The sequence below is a fragment of the Danio rerio genome, chromosome 11, assembly GCF_052040795.2.
Source record: "Danio rerio strain M-AB ecotype USA chromosome 11, GRCz13ab, whole genome shotgun sequence".
Lineage (NCBI taxonomy): Eukaryota > Metazoa > Chordata > Actinopteri > Cypriniformes > Danionidae > Danio > Danio rerio.
Window position 1 is genome coordinate 12,201,201 of NC_141031.1, and position 21,020 is coordinate 12,222,220.

The 21,020-nt window shown below is 34.7% G+C and overlaps 2 protein-coding genes across 4 annotated transcripts in view; both read left to right on the forward strand.

Moving 5' to 3' along the window:
- Positions 1–21,020, forward strand: part of pla2r1 (phospholipase A2 receptor 1) — an 868,273-nt gene that overhangs the window by 838,656 nt on the left and 8,597 nt on the right. The window lies entirely within an intron of this gene.
- Positions 1,415–11,274, forward strand: pimr93 (Pim proto-oncogene, serine/threonine kinase, related 93). Of its 3 annotated transcripts, none has more exons than XR_015502385.1 (13): positions 1,415–3,074; positions 4,197–4,380; positions 4,777–5,141; positions 5,222–5,272; positions 5,383–5,533; positions 6,350–6,573; positions 6,682–6,732; positions 6,843–7,221; positions 7,560–7,736; positions 7,868–7,956; positions 8,088–8,116; positions 9,039–9,494; positions 10,769–11,274. XR_015502385.1 is itself a non-coding variant. In XM_087273359.1 (13 exons), exons 1-13 carry the CDS (start codon positions 1,560–1,562, stop codon positions 9,115–9,117), a joined length of 3,135 nt encoding a protein of 1,044 aa, XP_087129485.1. In that variant the 5' UTR covers positions 1,415–1,559; the 3' UTR covers positions 9,118–9,576. The 3 variants fall into 3 exon arrangements, 2 of the variants coding, with proteins under 2 accessions (XP_087129485.1, XP_087129483.1); XM_087273359.1 differs by lacking the exon at positions 10,769–11,274 and having other exon boundaries at positions 1,415–1,873; positions 2,033–3,074; positions 9,039–9,576; XM_087273357.1 differs by lacking the exon at positions 10,769–11,274 and having other exon boundaries at positions 9,039–9,576.

Consider the following 21,020-nt stretch of genomic DNA (forward strand, 5'->3'; position numbering starts at 1 on the left):
AAGAAAATAGTTTTTGAAAAGGAAACTGACCACCGACGGGTCGTAATTTAGGCACTGCTTCACTGAACAACCCTCCCATTGCCTTTGGACCAGAGCCACCTTCAAAACCATCTCCACCACCACCACCACTATTGTCTCCGCCGCCTCCCCCTCCTCCTCCTCCACCACTTCGACCTCCAGCCTCTGTCAAAAAAATAAATAAATACGTTTTGTTGATCAAATATTAATGCAATAATTCAAATATTATTTATCAAAAATGACTTGTATTTTGGAGTGGAGTCCAGTCGACTTACTTTCAAGAACAGGTGCACTTCTGTCATTGACCCCGGTCGTCTTCTTTAGTTTGGCGCCTTAACAGATGTCTGACAGAAGAGCACCTCTTCCTTTTGCTTCATCTCGGTTCAGTTTTGGAGCTGTCGTGTTTGGCTGAACGAAAACACATTTGTATGTAGTAGAAAAATGTGTTCATTATTATTATTTTTTTAAATTCACTGACATTCACTGATATTAATTATAATTCACTGACTCGCTTATATATATATAAATATATATATATATATATATATATATATATATATATATATATATATATATATATATGTGTGTGTGTGTGTGTGTGTGTGTGTGTGTGTGTGTGTGTGTGTGTGTGTGAGTGTGTGTATAAAACTTATAATATAATATAACTTTTTATGTGGTTTAAACGTCTTATTTAGGTAGGAAAACTTTAAAAGCTTTAACATGCCATGAAAAAGAATATTAAAAGAATGTTAAATAAATATTGTCTGTAATAAGTCTGTGACTGATTCTCTCTTCGGCATCTTTAGTGTCCAACCAGATAAAGTGCTGGAGGGTCCAAATAATGGTCAAATCTTATCTGGGAAAGAGAACTCAATGCATTCATTTTATACATTTCCTATATTTTCGAAAATGAATATGTGCCTGTTATTGTTTCTGTACCAACAGCGCCCCCAGCTGGATTGAGCATGGTCATATCAAGTGAAATTAAAAACTTAAGACCGCTTTAAAATTTGAAAAAAAAAATTAAAAATGAAAAACAATGGCCTCTTTTCATTATTTACAAAGTAGCAATAACAACTAATTATGACACCGTGATTACATTTATATTCCTCTATAATATATTGGATGAAACATCTTTGCGTGCGAGCTAAATTATGAAGCAAAAACAGTAAATGCACGCAATATGGCCGAATGGCAGTAATGCACGCAGTAAATAACAATATGGCCGAATATGCACAACAAAAAAACTGACGATGTCTGTGTATTAGTTTGTTTCCATTTATCATAACATTTTTGACCATTTCATTATAATATAAATAATATGTAATCAAAATATATACAGATTCTACTATTAATAAATATATAGTGCTGTCAAAGTGCGAGGCTATTTGAATGAAAACAAGCGCAGCCCGGTTTACCTCAGCTCCGATGACGCAAGAAATAGAATGTCTGGAACACATGCAGCACATGACGTAGTGCTTCTCTAACTCTGAATTTTCTACACGCGCATCATTATTTGTTCAGTTGTAGAGCTGTAAAACATGTCTATGGAGCGAAAACGGAGTTCTCACAGCTATCAGGTGTATGGTTTCCGTACACCCCCAATACCCGGCACGAACGAGGCTGCGTTTCAGCCCGTTTGTGTCGGTGAGGGATATGAGAAGAGTAGGAGAGAGGACGAGTGTTTAGATAGGAGGCCAGGCAGGAAACGAAAGATGGAGGAGATTTCTGCTGAAGAGCCTCCAAGAAAGAGAATGAAAGAGTTGTTTAAGGGGTGTGAGAGAAAGAGGAAAATAGAGGACGGTCTTGATGAGGGACCAGAGAGAAAAAGAAGAAAATATGAGTATTTAGATAGGCCAAACAGGAAAAGAAAGATGGAGGAGATTTCTGCTGAAGAGCCTCCAAGAAAGAGAATGAAAGAGTTGTTTAAGGGGTGTGAGAGAAAGAGGAAAATAGAGGACGGTCTTGATGAGGGACCAGAGAGAAAAATAAGAAAATATGATTATTTAGATAGGAGGCCAAACAGGAAACGAAAGATGGAGGAGATTTCTGCTGAAGAGCCTCCAAGAAAGAGAATGAAACAGCTTTTTAAGGGTTCTGAGAGAAAAATGAATGGGGAAGACAGTTTGTCTTTTTCTAGTTTGCCTATTAGGAGGCTAAGCAGAAAAAGAAAGTGGGAAGAGAGTTCTGCTGAAGAGCCTCCGACAAAGATAAGCAGGACAGAGTATTTTATTAAGGGGTTTAAGAGAAAAAGGAAAATGGAGGATATATTTGAAGAGGGACCCGAGAGAAAAAAGAGAAAATATGAATATTTAGAGTGTTTAAATAGGAGGCAACCCAGAAAAAGAAAGAGGGGTGAGATTTTTGGTGAAGAGCCTCTCAGAAAAAGGAAAGAGGATCACTATTTTGATGGGGGGTTAAAAAGTAAAAGAAAAAGGGAAGAGATTTATTTTGAAGAGTCTTCTAGAAAGATAGAGGATGTTGATATGGGGTCAGAGACAAAGAGGAAAAGGGAGGAGGGTTTTGATGAGGGACCAGAAAGAAAAAGGAGAATGTATTTTGATTGGAGGCCGAACAGAACAAGAAAGAGAGAGGAGAGTTTTGTTGAAGAGCCTTTAAGAAAAAGGAGAAAATCAGAGTATTTTGATAGGAGGCCGAACAGAAAAAGGAAGCCGGAAGACAGTTCTGTTATAGTGTCTCTGAGGAAAAGGAGAAAGGATGAGTATTTTGATAGTGGGCCGAACAGTAAAAGAAAGAAGGAAGAAAGTTCTGTTGAGCATCCGGAAATGTGGAGAATGTTGGAGAGCTTTAAAAAGCTGACCACTTTTTACTCCAGTCCAACAATTGAATTAATGGATGTCCAGAGTTCTTCCAGCCATTCTGTTTCGGTTCAAGCACACCACAGTCCAACCAGTGATATTCTGAGGCGGTATGAAGTCAGAAGAATTCTCTGTAGGAGAGGATCTGACACCATCTACGAGGGCAGGCGTATGACCGATAACCTCAAGGTGGCAGTGAAAGTTGTAAGAAAGTTTTGGGAGGTGACATGCATAGTGGTAAGTAAACCAAAGCTTCTTTTCCCCCAACACAGTATGGCTTTTCACACTTGTCATTGATAACCTGGGTCATAATCTAAACCATTTAAAGAGAATCTTAGAATTTCACATACATTATAATACACATAACAAATAGTTTCATTGTGGTTTTGATGCATTTATTATATACTGTATGTACAGTGCTCAGCTTATATAAATACACCCTTCACAATCCTCTTTTAAATTAATATTTTTATAGGAAGCTAGACAATATTATATTTGTGCATGTACATTAGATTAGCCAGTACTGAAGTCAAACCTGGAGCTTATCTAACAAAATAACTTATGATAACAATCCAAAATTAGTACACCCAAATTTATGTGTCATAGAAAAGTATTAAATACAAATAAAAAAAAAGAGGAAAAATCAAGAGAAGCAAAAAATATTTAAAAATTTTATTAAAATTGGGTTGTAATTTTTGCAAAGTTTTACAAAATTTTATTGTATTATCTTTCAATTTCTAAATATGTTTGGTAACAAAATTGTTATTTTGATAAATATATGTGTTTAATGAATCTGTTTTGTTTAAATGCACCAAAATACATTGCCTATATTCACTGAGAAATGCATAAAATATTCATTTTCAAAATGGGGTGTACTCAATTATGCTGAGCACTGTAACTGAGAAAAAGACTTTAGAAATGTAACTTTGACTATACTGACAGAATTCCTAGATAGAAGTAAACTCGATGTATTAACTGACACAATCATTTTCAGGAAACGCTAACAGTTCACTTATATTTGAATACATTTTTCGTAAATGTGACGACTTGCATGAGAAAGTTCAATTTAATGTTGATTTATTTTTTTCAAAATTATTCAAATTAAAAGGATAGTTCATCCATCATGCATTCACCATCAGGTGGTTCCAAATCTTTTTGAGTTTCTTTTGTTGAAAGAATACTGAATACTTGTAACCATTGACTTCCATAGTACGAGCAATAAATGCTAAATTGTACTTTTACCTTTAGTTAAAAAGGAGTACAGAATGATGATTAAGCAGTGTGAAAGCCATCTTTTTAAACTGAAAATGTTAATAATTTGGATTAAAATGGACTAACATTTTTTCTTTTCTTTTCTAGCCTGGTCATCCTGTAGCCCTACCATTAGAAGTCGGTCTATTAGCCCTTGTTAATAAGAGCCTCAGAGGTCCAAAGACCATTCAGCTGCTGGACTGGCAGGATCTGCCTGATTATTACACCATTATCTTGGAGTGTCCATCACCACGGGTTTGCCGTGAAGCCAACTTGAGTCAACAGAGCAACGGTGAGAAGCTTTTTGTTTTTAATTTCTGTTCAAGAGGTGATTTTTATTTACATATATTAAAATGTACAGTTGATGGCAGAATTATTAACCCCCATTTGATTTTTTTTCTTTTTTAAATATTTCCCAAATGATGTTTAACAGAGCTAAGAAATTTTCACAGTATGTCTGATAATCTTTTTTCTTCTGGAGAAAGTCTTATTTGTTTTATTTTGACTTGGATAAAAGCAGTTTGTAATTTTTGTGATTCGCACCCCACCCATGGGGGTAAACGAACAGAACCCAAAATCATACGAAAAATGTCGACACCTACATGCATTATATAAAGATGATAAGTTTGATTTAGGCCTTTATCAGATTGTTAATCCATGATGTTGTTTTTTTTTTTGTTCAACACAGGAACAATATCAACAGTTGCAGGAAAGTCCAACAGCTCTGGGCTGTATGATACCGATCAAAGTGCAACATCAGTATCCAGTTCCAGTACAGATGATGAGCCAGCGAGAAACATGAGGATGACAGGCAATATAGATTTTGTACTTCTCTGGACCCATAACAGAGAAGACAAACTGCTACAACCGATTAGCGTTGAGATGGTGTCCGCTCAGTCGGTAAAGCAGCCTGCTGTGCCAGTACATCCAAGACCCGCTGGACCTGCTGGAAATGGACAAAACATTTTGAATGGGTTTGAATTAATAAGAATGGTTGTCCATGGAACATTTGGCACCGTCTATGAAGGGAAACGCAGACGAGATGGCCTTAAGGTATGAATATTCATTTCAGGTCCAAGAAATGTCTTTCATCTTGTTTACAATCATATGAAATGTTTTGTTTTGTTGTTCAGGTGGCAGTAAAATTCACCAGAAAACGCAGGAGCATGCAGTACATCAACATTGTAAGCATCTTTTTCAGATATTTACATGTAAATAAAAGAGTTTGTCCAGTATATCCATCCATATTGGGGAAATGAAAATCTAACAATCCTTAAAATGATTTTTCTTCTAGCCTGGACATTTTGCACCCGTTCCATTAGAGGTGGCCAGGTTACTCATGCCCAAAAAGGACCCAACAGTTCCACAGAAGTTTAAGCTGCTGGACTGGCAGGACAAGCCCGATTACTACATTATGGTCCTGAAGCGAGCCTCATCGTGGAAAGGTGTGCCACATCATGCCACATGTTATGATAATGTGCAACTGGTTTGTCTTGTGTCTTGAACTAAGAATCATAAGAAACATATTAAAACAAAAATCTAGTTGAATTTTAGGGCAATGATCAAGTTTTTAATCCAGGTCTTTAGTTCAATCTTTGACTCTCAAAAGCATCTGCTAAATGACTAAATCTAAAGAATCAGAAATGATTGAAGTTCTGACAGAGTGCGGGTGAATAATTCCCATTAAAGTATACCATCAGCACCAGGGAGTCAGTTGAAAGGCCAGAAATATACTTTATAAATAAACAATTAACCTAAATATTGAGGAGAGGACTTGGGGAATGTGTCTCTTTTGTAATCATGTGTTATTTATTAGCATTAGAAAAATGTCCACAGATTTTAAGGTAAATTTGGACCTTTCTGTGTTTCCTTAATGTTTTTTTGTTTAGCTATAATATTGTGTATCATGGATTTTGAATATGTAATTATGCAAATAATGAGATCAAAATGTATTTTTAATGTTTTGGACTGTCAGAATTTTATGCATTAACGTAGACATGAATAAGTAAATAATGATAATTGAGATGGTATTTTCCTGTGTAATGAAATTAATGCTTTTAAATGCTTTTCAAGGTGAAGGAAAATATTTCTTGTGTGGTTAATTACAGTATATTGAAATGAAATGGAGATGGCCGTCTAACTAATGATGTAATGTGATTGACTGTGGGATAAAAGGGTGGAGTGAGATTTGATTATTTCCTTTATAAGATTTTTAATCCAGGGCATTGTTTGTTTGTTTTTTGTTTTTTTTTTCAATACAGATGCAAAATCAACAACTGCACCGCAAGAAAAGAACCTGCTACAACCGATTACTGTTGAGATGGTGTCTGCCTTGTCATCGATGAAACAGTGTACTCTGCCAATATATCAGGGCCCTGCTAGAAATGGACAGAAAAGGTTGAGGGGGTTTGTATTAAAGAGAATGATTGGCCAGGGAGGATTTGGAAGAGTCTATAAAGGGACCCGCATACACGATGGCAGAAAGGTATCATTGCTTTTTCACAGAGCAAAATGTTTTATCTCACTATCCATTTTGATTCCTCTTAGTGCTTCTGATCTTGTTTACAATTAAATAATTTGTTTTGTTGTTCAGGTGGCAGTAAAGTTCATCAAGAAGTGGGCGACCATGCAGTACATCAATATTGTAAGCATATTTTTCAAACATTTACATGTAACTAAATTAAAAGATTGTCCAGTGTATCCACATATGGGAAAGGATCTTCATCTAACAATCCTTAATGACCTTTCTTCTAGCCGAGACATTTTGCACCTGTTCCATTAGAGGTTGCCCTGATGCTCATGGTTAATAAGAGCCCCAGGGTTCCAGAGATCATTCGGCTCCTGGACTGGGAGGACTATCCTGGCCACTACATCTTGGTTTTGGAACTTTCCACACCCTGTGAAGATCTGAGCGTCTATGTTAAACGCTCTGGAGGATTCCTCAATGAAACCAAAGCACGGGTTATCATGGGGCAGACGATACGGGCCGCTCAAGTGTGCTGTGCTCGCGGAGTCTTTCACCGTGACATAAAGCTGGAGAACCTGCTGATCAACCCACAAACACTCCGGGTCAAACTGATTGACTTTGGGTGCGGGGACCTCCTGAAGGATTCTGCGTATCATCACTACAGTGGTATGTGTATTATGATGCAAATTTCAAACAGTTTTGAACTTCAATTCTAATGACAAGTGACAGTAAGGGTTAGATCAACCAAAACTGAAAGTTCTGTTTATTACTAGGGCTGTGTGTTTAATCAGAATCGATTCGGAATTTAAAACATTTCGATTAGCTAATCAAGTGATATTGGAGTAATATTGCAGGAATTAATAACAGAAATAATTTTTTGGGTAAACTAATGCTTTAAAGCATGTTGTAATAACCACAAAACATGCTAATGTATACAGTGAAAACCTGTGGTAGTATTTCAGCATAATCTCTCTTCTCTTCAACATAATCTCTCTTCTCTTCAGGGACGAGACAGTATTCCCCTCCTGAGTTTAACATGATGAGACGGTACCATGGGAAACCTGCCACTGTGTGGTCATTGGGAATCCTGTTATATGTACTGCTGTGTGGACGCCTTCCACGATCCTGGATTTTGCTGCGGATGAATTCAAGCTGTTGGTCCAGTTCTCGCTTGTCACATGGTGATTTGCCATTCATCACAACAAAAATCAATTATATTTCTGAATCACTCACAAGTTTAAAGCTTACAGCTTCATACAAGGACAACTGTAAGACGTCAAGTTTAAAATTCCTCTTTCTCTCTTTTCTGCAGACTGTTGTGATCTGATTTGCTGCCTCCTGCAACAAGATCCATCTAAGCGGATCAGTTTAGAAGACATCCCGCATCATCCATGGTTTAAGGTATTTTGAAGAAATATTCACATTTTATCTTTTTTATGTGTTTGTTTTATAAGTACATAATTCACTCTAACATCAGAATAAATCCAAGTGTAATGTAGACATTAGACCTAATTTCTGTATTTTCTTTTCAGGTCACCAAATGTAGCAGCTTGCCAAAGAGGTAAAATATCACCACAGTTTCATAGTTCCCTCTACACCCAATTATCTGGTGGGATCGACAAGTTTTGGTTTGTTGTTATTTTAATTATTCATTTTATTTAAGATACAGATCAAAGCAAACTATTTCTCACTATTTAAGGGGCTGACCATTCATTACATCTCGTGTTGACTTCCTTCAGGGTGTATCAAGCATCAAAATAAGGGAATTAGTCCACACCTGCCAAGATTTGTCTCTGAAGGGTGTAAGGGTATCTGGATGAGGGAATTACAGGAGTTTTCCTGGAGAAATTACGTGGCGGGTCTGAAAAAACGTGAGACTCCCTGGAAAAGGAGTGTTGGCAGGTATGGGTCAGTCCCCTGTGTGATTTGCACCCGACCCATGGGGTAAACGAAGAGAACCCAAAATCATGCAAACCAACTAATTATGATTATCTATATTTTATATGGTTAGTTATGAGTTAATGCAAATGTCAGAAACAAGAGGCTGATTAACATGTAAACTTGAATACTTTGAACCAGGGCTGCCAACTCTCACACATTCAGCATCAGACTCATGCAATTGGTAGTATTTTTATGGCAAAAAATGTCCACTTCCTCATGCATCCCCTCACCCTGCCCGCTCTTCAGTTATTACAGGGTGTAGACGTATCCCGTCTGAACGGTTGTTGTTCAGGGATACAGCTGCAGCTGGAAATAAACTAGAATTATTTAAATCACTTCTTAAATTACCCATTAATTGTATTTTATTAACACCTACCCTCACAGTAATGTAATTATTTTTGTACAGTAATCATATTGTTCTACAAATATAAATAATTATCGTTAATGTATATTCACAGCTGTATCGTTTCTAGTCTTCACCTGTCTGAACTAACACTATGCTTGATTGTTGTAAATGTTCACCCTGTTTGCTCTGTACCCAGAAATGCTGCACAGCAGGGGAAGATCAGGCCACTACATGAGAACGAGAGGGAAACACCGAAGGGAATCAAAGTAGGATAAGTATCGCTGGATAAGTATCATCTTTTTATCTTCAGCGCTGAAAGCTACTGTTCTTCGATGCAACTCATGGGGCCGACAGGTATGGAGTGAATTTTGTGCCAATATTTTACAAACAAATCCAGCATTTTGCGAAGACTCACTCGACTCGCTAACAAAGCAAAACTCAGTGGTGCTTCACGAATACAATCACATTTCACAGAAAAATACAGCTGTATACCCGTCCATTACGAGTTTGAGGCGGTTGCTCTCCTCTGAGACTCTCTACCCGATTTCCTCAGATGCAATCGGGTGGATACTCCCACTAGTGCATTCAGGCGGATTTTCTTGCAAATGCGGTTGCGCCATTTCTTTCAACGAGACAGTAGATGGCGCTATGGGTCAGTCTACGTTACTCTCCTAGAGGAAGCCTGAAACCCATGCCTAAACTACAGCTGACTAAAATAAAATGATCGGTGAACAGATGAGTTTCTGTCTTACTGTATCTACTTAACATAATATATCGATCATTTTGACGTTAATGTAAACGGTTAGTATAAAATTAGCAGTTACGAGGCTGTAACATTATCATTATTTCTATATATTCTACATTATTGCGAAAAATTAACCCCGCTATTCTATTAAATGAAATATTATAATGTAGATAGATATGACATATGTTCTTCGCTTTAAACATAATCACTAATGTAGGACAGTATAACTAATTACTTAATGTGTTTGTGGTTAGATGTAAATGTTTGATTTCCCGATTAAACTCGTCGTGGAGGGCTGATAAAATGTGTTAAAATGTTGCAATAACCTGTTTGGCGTAACATAATCTTAATATAATATTCCCAAGATGATTAATATATGATTAATATAATTATTTAAATAATACAAAAAATCAACCTAACCTTTAGCTACTAATTATGCATAAAAATATGAAGTAAAAAATAAGAATTAGCTTATTAAATCAAATGTTTTATCATAATGAAAAATGTATTAGCTGGCGCTTTTAAGTGTAATAATGTTTCAATAAACTGGTGAAAAGGCAGAAACTCACCTGTTTGCTGTAGTGTTTTAAGTAATATAATATTCATTTCATATTCCCTAGTTTCAACATATCTATTAATTATTATCTTAGAATTATTAATTTTTAAAAAAAAAATGCTAAACTAATAATTGTGTATATAAATATAGACTGAAAATTAAATGTTTTATTACTTTAAAATTAATTAGCTGAATCCTAAACAAAAGTTTATTATTATTATTATTATTATTATTATTGATGTGTTTATTTGTTATTATTATTATTATTATTATTATTATTATTATTGATGTGTTTATTATTATTATTATTATTATTATAGTGTTTATCATATTATTATTATTATTATTATTATTATTGTCTTTATTTATTATTATTATTATTATTATTATCATCATTGTGTTTATTATATTATTATTATTATTATTATTATTATTATTATTATTATTATTATTATTATTATTGTGTTTATTTATTATTATTATTATTGTGTTTATTATTATATTATTATAGTTTATTAGTATTAGTATTATTATTATTATTAGATGTTTTATTTAATTAAAAATGCTGAAGTTTAAGCCCAGGTTTCAGGCTTCCTCTTGGAGAATGACGTAAACTGACCCATAGCGTCATCCGCTGTCCTGAAGGAGGAAAGTGGCGCATCCGCACTCGCGAGAAATCTGTCTGAATGCGCCAGTGAGGAATCCACCTGGATGTGTCTGGAGGGAATCGGGTGAAGAGAATCTCAGAAGAGGGCCACTGTCTCGCATCTGCAACAGACAGGTCGCAGCTGTATGCAGTAGATCTGGTTTTTGTTCGAGGGCCGAAATCCAGTAGGGTGGACTGTGTCTGTGAAATGTGGTAATGGATATGTGAAGCATGTTTACTATTCTACCTTTACAATACGCTACTGGGTTTTCGCAAGCAAGTTGAGTGATTCTTTGCAAAATACTGGATTTTTTGGCACTAAATTTACTCCATAGTCTTCGCTCCATTGACGCGCCTCTTAAAGGGTCATGAAAGCTCCCTACTTTATTATATTACTGATGAGGCGAGACAACGACACAGCTAAAAGCATCACAGCTCCAAGTTCTACATGTACAACACTGAATTTGTTCAATACAAAGCAAATTAAATCAAAATAACTGTTTCTGTCATTTATTCAAAGTGTACATGATAAAGTAATGTCTAATTAAAATATTAAATAGATATAAGAATATAAGGAATTCATGCAATAAATATATATATTAATTATAAATGATTATTATACAGTATATAAAGGTTTTCATATATTATTGTTTTATTCTCATTATATACTGTATGTAATAATAATTCAGTTTGATTTAATTCAAGTTTATGTCAAATAATTGAATTCAAGTTTAGCTGATAATGACAAAAGGTGCACATTATTGCTTTACAATCAAATTTAGAAAAGTTATTAGTTACCAAAACTTTATTAGTTACTAATAACTTTAACCAATTTAGTAGCAAGCGTTTAACAGTTAAAGTTAACTATATATAAACACATTTAACCTGCAGTATAAAAATAAATAAATACATTTTTATAAATATTTATTACTATATAAGTATATTAAACAAATACACAAACGATATAAGGATCTTTATTAAATGTTATTGGACAGGAGGCAAGGTTAAAAAAAAGAAAAAAAAAAGAAAAATATATTTAAATGTCATAACTTAATATTATAATAAATAATTATTACCAAATACATTAATATGATCATTTAATATTATAATAAACAATATGTAACATATAATATGTAATTATAAGTGTAATAAACAATTTATTGTCTATTACAATTGCCTACAACATAAAGAAATGTTTAATAAAGGCAATTGGGTGGGAGAGGTGGGCTTTATAATGTCTAGTGTACTTTTATTCAGACATTCTGAGTGTCTCACAGGTGAGTAGGTGGAACAAACCACCTGTAGAAAACACACTCTTTCATCTCTGACTCTTTATCCGACACTTGCACCAGTGTTTGCACTTTTGCACCAGACACTTTCTCACAGTCACTCCATATCTCTAAAACACATTGTGCATCTATGAAGTGTGCGTCACACTAATAAGTGAACTTGACTTCAAATAACTGTTAAAATCTCAACCACAATTCTTTAGTTTCATGGCCCTTTAAAGGTTTCTTGCTTTGCTTTTAAACAGGTTAATCAGACAATGTGCTTTTGCAAAAGTGTAGTGTGTCAATGTACTGTTACAGCATTTTGTGTCATTTGTGATGTATATTTAACTATTTTATGTGTCTTTATGACACAAAATACATCAAATATTGTGGTGTTACTATATTTTTTATACATATATGTTTGTGTTGTTTAAAAGTAAATGTAAAAAGTAAGCTTATCAAATAATGTTCCACACAGGTACTAGTTAAAATGACACTATATTTGTTCAGTACTAGAGCTGTCAAACCATTAATCACTATTAATAGAATCCAAGATAACAGTTTGTATTTGATAATATATTAGCGTATACTGTACACACACACACACACACACACACACACACACACACACACACACACACACACACAGTTGAAGTCAGAATTATTCACCTTCCTGTACTTTTTTTTCTTTAAATATGTCGCAAATGATGTTTAGTTAAGAAATGTATTTAAAAATATAAAATAAATATATATGTTTTTTCGATTGTCTACAGAACAAACCATCTTTATACAATGACTTCCCTAATTAACCTAATTAGGCCTTTAAATGTCACTTTAAGCTGGATAGTATCTTGAACAAAATCTAGTCAAATATTTTTTACTGTCATCATGACAAAATAAAAGAAATCAGTTATTAGAAATGAGTTATCAAAATTAATATGCTTATAAATGTGATAAAAAACAGAAATCTCCGCTCTCCGTTAAACAGAAATTAATAACAAATACACAAAAGCGCAATAATTCAGGAGGGCTAATAACTGACTTCAACTAGATACACAGAAATACACAGTACACACACATATTTCACAAATATGAACTTTAGTTTTGGATAAACTAATGGTTTGACAGCACTATTCAGTTCATACATTTCTGTGTAAAACCATAAACAAAAATATAATTGATTTAATTTAAAACCATTATAAAGACATAAATAGCAAATAAATACAGTAATATATTATAATTAGATAAATAACTATTATTAAAAGAGATGTAATCATGCTCATAAATGTTTCATATTATTGTTAATAATGAGTATTATAAGCTACAATTTGCTATTATTATTATTATTAATATATAATATTATTAATAGTATTATATGTTTATATTAATATTATTATTATTTAGTTTTACAAATATTTAAAATATTATTGGGCGGGAGAGGTGGGCTTTATAATGTCTAGTGAAATATCACAACACAGACTAAATGATCAATCTTGTGTTCTAATAATCTATATTGAGTCATTCTTATTATAATATAAAGGTGTTTTAGATGAAGTAGCACACATAGTGCTTAAACCAGCAACTGCATACACAACTAAGTGACCATAATGCTTAGTTCCTATTTGTATTTTTACATCCTTAATAAATAAATAAATTCATAATATACAACATTAAAAACAATAAAATTAACGTAAAACAGAAATGATCCTATAACTATTACTTTTTATTAATAATTAATAATATAAAATACAAAAAAATTAAGTATCAAAATAAAGTAAAACAAAAATGAGCTCATAAACAGTTAACCTGCAATATAATACATACATATATTATTGTATTTAATATATATCATGATATGTATATTAAATATTTTATTATAAATACATAAAACACAATGAGATATATAAAGGATCTTTATTAAATGTTATTGGACAGTGAGGTTAGGGTGAGGTGAGGTTAAAAAATAATAAAGAAAACATGAAAAATTAAAGTCATTACTTATTATATATATATATATATATATATATATATATATATATATATATATATATATATATATATATATATATATATATATATATATATATATATATATATATATATTATAATAAGTAATGATTATATAATAAGTAATAATTATTATCCAAATACATTAATATGATAATTTAATATTATTATGAACAGCATGTAATAAACATTATCATAAACAATTTTGAAATGTATTACAATTGCCTAAAACATAAAGAAATGTTTAATAAAGGCAATTGGGTGGGAGAGGTGGGCTTTATAATGTCTAGTGTACTTTTATTCAGGCATCATTTATTAAAAATAAAAACACAAATGAGCTTATAAATATTACTATTTATTATTAGTTAATATTATAACAATTTGTTTCCCAGTTCTGAATTGCAGCTGGAAGGGCATCAGCTGTGTAAAACATATGCTGGATAAGTTTGCGGTTTAATCTGCTGTGACGACCCCTGATAAATAAAAGGACTAAGCCAAAGGAAAATTATTGAATGAAAATAAAATACTATTAATAAAAAAAATACAGCAAAACAAAAATGAGCTCATAAACCGTTAACCTGCTGTATAATACATACATATATTATTGAATTTTAAAAATATTGTAATAAATATATAAATTACATTTTGTTATAAATTCATAAAAGAAAAAGAGATATATAAAGGATATTTATTAAATGTTAATGGACTGGAGGTGAGTTTTTTTTTTTTTTTTTAGGTTAAAAAGTTATATAAATGTCTTTTACTTAATATTATAATCATAGATATTATCCACATACATTAATGAGATCATTTAATATTATAAACAATATGTATTATATTGTATTCTAATATATTTTAATATTTTATATTTTGTTATAATACGATCCGAAGGGGAAGCTCTGGTTACTAAAGTAACCCTCGTTCCCCAAGGAGGGGAAAGGAAATGCTAAATTGCATCGCCATAATGATTGTTCCTTAGCTGTAGGTATCAGTCTCTTCAGCTTAAAAAGGATGCCTCATCTTGCTTTAACTGTGCTATAATAATAATCAAAAAGCTATTGGACAGGAGGTGAGGTTAAAAAAAAATAATAATAGAGAAAAATTAAATGTCAATACTTAATATTATAAAAAATGATTATTATCCGAATACATTAATATGATCATTTAATATTATTATGAACAACATGTAATAAACATTATCATAAACTATTTTGAGATGTATTACAATTGCCTAAAACATAATGACAAATTTAATAAAGGCAATTGGGTGGGAGAGGTGGGCTTTATAATGTCTAGTGTGCTTTTATTCAGGCATCATTTATTACAAATAAAACTAAAACACAAATGAGCTTATAAATATTACTATTTATTATTAATTATTAATATAAAATATTACAAATGTATAAAATAAATTAAAACAAATGAACTTATTACTATTTATTATTAATAACGTGTAATGTTAATAATATAAAAAAATAAAGTTAAACAAATGAGCTTATAAACATTACTATTTATTATTCATTAATAATATAAAACAATACTAATACAAAAAGCTATTGGACAGGAGGTGAGGTTATAAAATAATAATAAAAAAATAAAAATAAAATGTCAATTCTTAATATTATAATAAATGGTTATTATCCAAATACATTGATATGATAATTTCATATTTTTATGAACAACATGTAATAAACATTTTAAAAAACAATTTTTAGATGTATTACAATTGCTTAAAACATAAAGAAATGTTTAATAAAGGCAATTGGGTGGGAGAGGTGGGCTTTATAATGTCTAGTGTACTTTTTACAGGCATCATTTATTAAGAATAAAATTAAAGTAATACACAAATGATCTTACAAATATTACTATTTATTATTATTATTAATAATCTTAAATATTGTTTCCCAGTACTGGGTTGCAGCTGGAAGGGCATCCGCTGTGTAAAACACATGCTGGATAAGGTAGCGGTTCATTCCACTGTGGCGACCCTTTGATAAATAAAGGGACAAAGCCAAAGGAATATGAATAAATGGAAATAAAATATTAATAAATAAAACAACACGGTAAAACACAAATGATCTTATAAACAGTTAACCTGCAGTATAATACATAAATACATTATTGAGTTTAATATATATTATAATAAATATATAAATGATATTTTATTATTAATACACAAATGACGAAGGGATATATAAAGGATCTTTGAATGTTATTGGACAGGAGGTGAAGTTTTTGAGGTAATAATTTATATAAATGTAATTTTCTTAACATTATAATCATAATTGTTATCCACATTAATATGATCATTTATTATTATGAACAATATGTATTATATTATATATTTTATTATATTATATTATTTTATATTATATTATATTATATTATATTATATTATATTATATTATATTATATTATATTATATTATATTATATTATATTATATTATATTATATTATAAACTATTTAATGTGTATTAAAATTGAATAAAACAAAAAAAAATTAATGAAGGCAATTGGGTGGGAGAGGTGGGCTTTATAATGTCTAGTGTACTTTTATTCAGACATTCTGAGTGTGCCTCTCACAGGTGAGAGTTTTATGTTTCTTTTTGACACGAAATACATCAAATATTGTGGTGTTACTATATTTTTTATACATATATGTTTGTATTGTTTAAAAGTAAATGTCAAAAGTAAGCTTATCAAATGATGTTCCACACTGGTACTAGTTAAAATAACACTATATTTGTTCAGTACTAGAGCTGTCAAACCATTAATTACTATTAATAGCATTCCAGATAACAGTTTGTGTTTGATAATACATTAGCGTATACAGTACACACACATATACACACACACAGATGAAGTCAGAATTATTCACCCTCCTGTGAATTGTTTTTTGTCCTTTTTCAAATATTTAGCAAATTATGATTAATAAAACTAGAAAATTTTCACAGTATTTCCTATAATATTTTTTCTTCTCTGGAAAGTCTTATAGGTTTTATTTCAGCTGGAATAAAAGCAGTTTTTACATCTTTTTAAAACCATTTTAAGGTCAATGTTTTTAGCTCCCTCAAGCAATATATGTTTTTTCGATTGTCTACAGAAAAAACAATCATTATACAACGACTTCCCTAATTAACCTAATTAGGCCTTTAAATCTCACTTTAAGCTGTATAGTGTCTTGAACATTATCTAGTAAAATATTATTTATTGTCATCATGACAAAATAAAAGAAATCAGTTATTAGAAATGAGTTATCAAAACAATTATGTTTATAAATGTGTTAAAAAATCTGCTCTCCGTTAAACAGAAATTAACGACAAAAACATACAGAAGCGCTAATAATACTGGAGGGCTAATAACTAACTTCAACTAGATACACAGAAATACACAGTACACACACACATATTTCACAAATATGAACTTTCGTTTTGGATACACTAATAGTTTGACAGCACTATTCAGTTCATATATTTCTGTGAAAAACCATAAACAAAAATAAAATTAATTTAATATATAACCGTTATAAAGAAATAAATAGCAAATAAATACAGTAATATATTATAATAAGATAAATAACTATTATTAATAGAGATGTAAACATGCACATAAATGTATATTTTGTTAATATAAGTGATATAAGCTACAATGCGCTTATTATAATTTAGTTTTACAAATATTTAAAATATTATTGGGCGGGAGAGGTGGGCTTTATAATGTCTAGTGAAATATCACAGGACAGACTTAATGATCAATCTTGTGTTTTAATAATCTTTATTGAGTCATTCTTATTATAATATAAAGGTGTTTTAGATGAAGTTGCACTCAGTGGTTAAAACAGCAACTGCATACACAACTAAGTGACCATAATGCTTAGTTGCCCTTCGAATGGGGAACTTCAGTGGTATTGTGGATTATTAATCCACGTATGGGGATTTCATCCAGAAAGCCAATCATCTGAAAGAGTATGTAAACGGGCCAATGAAATGCCAAATGGATTGGCAGCGTCAGCTTGCACACCTGATGCTTGTTGCAATCAATTTAGCATAAAAGCACAGCGAAAGCAAGATGAGGCATCCTTTTCACTTCAGAGACTTCTACAGCCTTCAGACGGTTGAGCTGGGCTTCTCCCTGGTGTTCTTTGGGTCCGGTCCTCCAGAGTGGTGTGTATAAAGTTGCAAATTTCACTAAAAGAGCAACATGGATGTGGTGGTTTCCTGTCCCCGGACGATGGGCACGAGCACTGCGTCGCATGTCTGGGTGTCCAGCATGTTAATGCGGTGCTCACGGGCAGTTCATGTCGTCATTGCGATGCCATGTCTGTTGCTCAATCAAGATGGCAGCTAGCACTTGCAAAAGAGCAAGCCACCCCAGCTTTTCCCTGCACTGCAGCGGGCACTCAGGCAGGTCTGAGGGTTCCAGTGGGAGATTATCCGTTGCCTGCGGGTCCGCGGACCTCCCGCTCCTCCAAGCACTCCATCCAACCATCGAGCGGAGAAAGCGATCCGTCTAACCAGATGGTAGCCCTTATTCTCAATGACACCGGGGACCAGACGTCCTCTGCTGCATCGTAGGGTGGGCTTTCATTGTCCGAAGAGGATCCAGACCCGCTCACCCCCTCCAAACAGGTGAGCATAAAGGGACATAACAGCTGTCAAAACGTATCCTGAAACGTACATGTTAGCTGTGCTTTCCCGGGCTGCTTCAGCCGTGGAGTTGGAGATGGTTTATCCCCCAGCTTCACCCCCAGACTGACTAGATGGATGCTATGTAGAAGACAAGAGGGCCAAGCCTTCAAAGCCTCTTGTTCCCTTCTTCCTGGAGGTGCACAGTACGATCACACAGTCCTAGAGGGCACATTTTTCTGCCCATGCTGCGTGTCCCTCAGCCCTCACCACTCTTGATGGTGGAGCAGCCAGGGGGTATGAGGTGGTTCCTCAGGTCGAGTGCACCATTGCCGTCAATCTTTGTCCGTGTGGCGCCTCTTTTTGGCGGGTCCGCCTCGTCTCCCATCCAAAGTCTTTAGGTTATCTGCCTTCCTCGGAGATGGAGCTTACAAGGCTGCAGGCCAGACTGCTTCCACCTTCCATGCTATGGCCACCTACCAGCGCTACAAAGCACAAGCGCTGGCCCAGCTGCACGAGGGTGGGTCCAACCCAAGCTTGCTTGAACTCTGCACTGCAACTGACTATGCTCTTCGGACCACTAAGTCGACTGCGAGTGGGTTGGGGAGGACGATTTCCAGATTAATGGTCCAGGAGCATCACCTTTGGCTAAACCTGGCTGATATGCGCAAAGTCAACAAAGTCCGCTTTCTTGACTCCCCCATATCCCAGACTGGCCTGTTCGTCGACATCGTGGGTGAATTCACCCAGGAATTCAAGGCGGTGAGAGAGCAGTCTGATGCGATGGGTAATGTCATCTATCGGCGGGACCGTAAGTGAACTCCGCCCTCCGAGCCATCCACATCTGCTGCTCCTTGCCGAGGGTACCTACCTACGAGAGCTGCCCTGCCCCCGACTGCACCTCCGGTGAAGCGAGCGTGTTGAGCACCTCGGAAGCAGGCATTTAAGTCCAGGAAACGGACTGCGAAGCGTCCCTGAGACAGGTCATCCAGAGAAGAGGGAATTTGCTCTTTCGCCGCTGGAGGGCCGGCCCTATTTCCAACGGCACTTTTCAGTGCCACGCAAACATCAATGAAAAGCACTTTTTCACTTCCCCAAATGTGACAGCCTGAACTCTGCCAGTCAGGGACGCTATGCCTTCCAGCTCGCAGGTTCTGTGTATTGCAGCAGTGGCTCACAGGCGCTGGGAGGAGTCTCCTTTCTCCCACTCTTCGAGCCCTCGCCCCCTCCAGAGCTTGGGTGCGAGGTGATAGTGAATCTCTCTTCTCCAGCTCTTCCGCGGGACCCTCGTGCTTCCTGGTTCAGCACACCCACTCCGCGCTGCCTCACTGCTGGTACATCAACGATTGTAGCAATGAGTCCATTAGCGAGAGCTCTGCCTGCCTGGATAGTGCAGGCCAGCCCTTCTCGATGGCTCATACGCACAATTAGAGTTGGCTACGCGATTCAATTGGCAAAACAGCCCTCCAAGTTTACAGTGTGTATTTTACTAGTGTCAGCCCCCTCTGTCCACCCCTGTCTTGCGAGAGGAGGTTGCTGTCGAAGGATGCAATCGAGCCAGCCCCTTCAGCCGAGATGAAGAGCTGGTTTTACAGCCCATACTTCATCATGCCCAAAAAGAGTGGTGGGTCACGGCCAATCCTAGATCTGCGTGTTTTGAACCGCTGTCTGCACAAGCTGCCTTTCAGAATGCTCACGCAGAAGCGCATCCTCCGGTGCGTTCGTCTTCAGGATTGGTTTGCAGCGATAGACCTGAAGGACGGGTACTTCCTTGTCTCCATTTTTCCACGCCACCATCAGTTTCTGCGGTTTGCGTTCGAAGGTCGAGCTTGGCAATACAAAGTCTCTGTCTCCATGGGTCTTCACCAAGCTTGCAGAGGATGCCTTAGCACCCTTTTGGCATACGGGCATCCGCATACTCAATTATCTTGACGACTGGCTGATTTTAGCCCACTCTCGGGAGCAATTGATTATGCACAGAGAGAAAGTGCTCTGCCACCTCCACCTGTTAGGGCTTCAGGTCAACCGAGAAAACAGCAAACCTGCCCCCGTGCAAATGATCTCTTTTTTTCAAGCTGGAGCTGGATTCGGTCACTAAGACAGCACGCCTCACAGAAGTTCGCACTCAGCTCAGAGTTCGAGATCAAAATAGTGGTCTCACTGAAATTAATTCAGAGGCTCCTGGGGCATATGGCATCTCCAGCTGCTGTCACGCCACTCAGATTACTCCATATAAGACTACTTCAGCACTGGCTTCACAATCGATTCCCTCTTCGAGTTCTTGTTACTGCGCTGTGTCACCGCGCCCTCAGCCCTTTGAATGACTC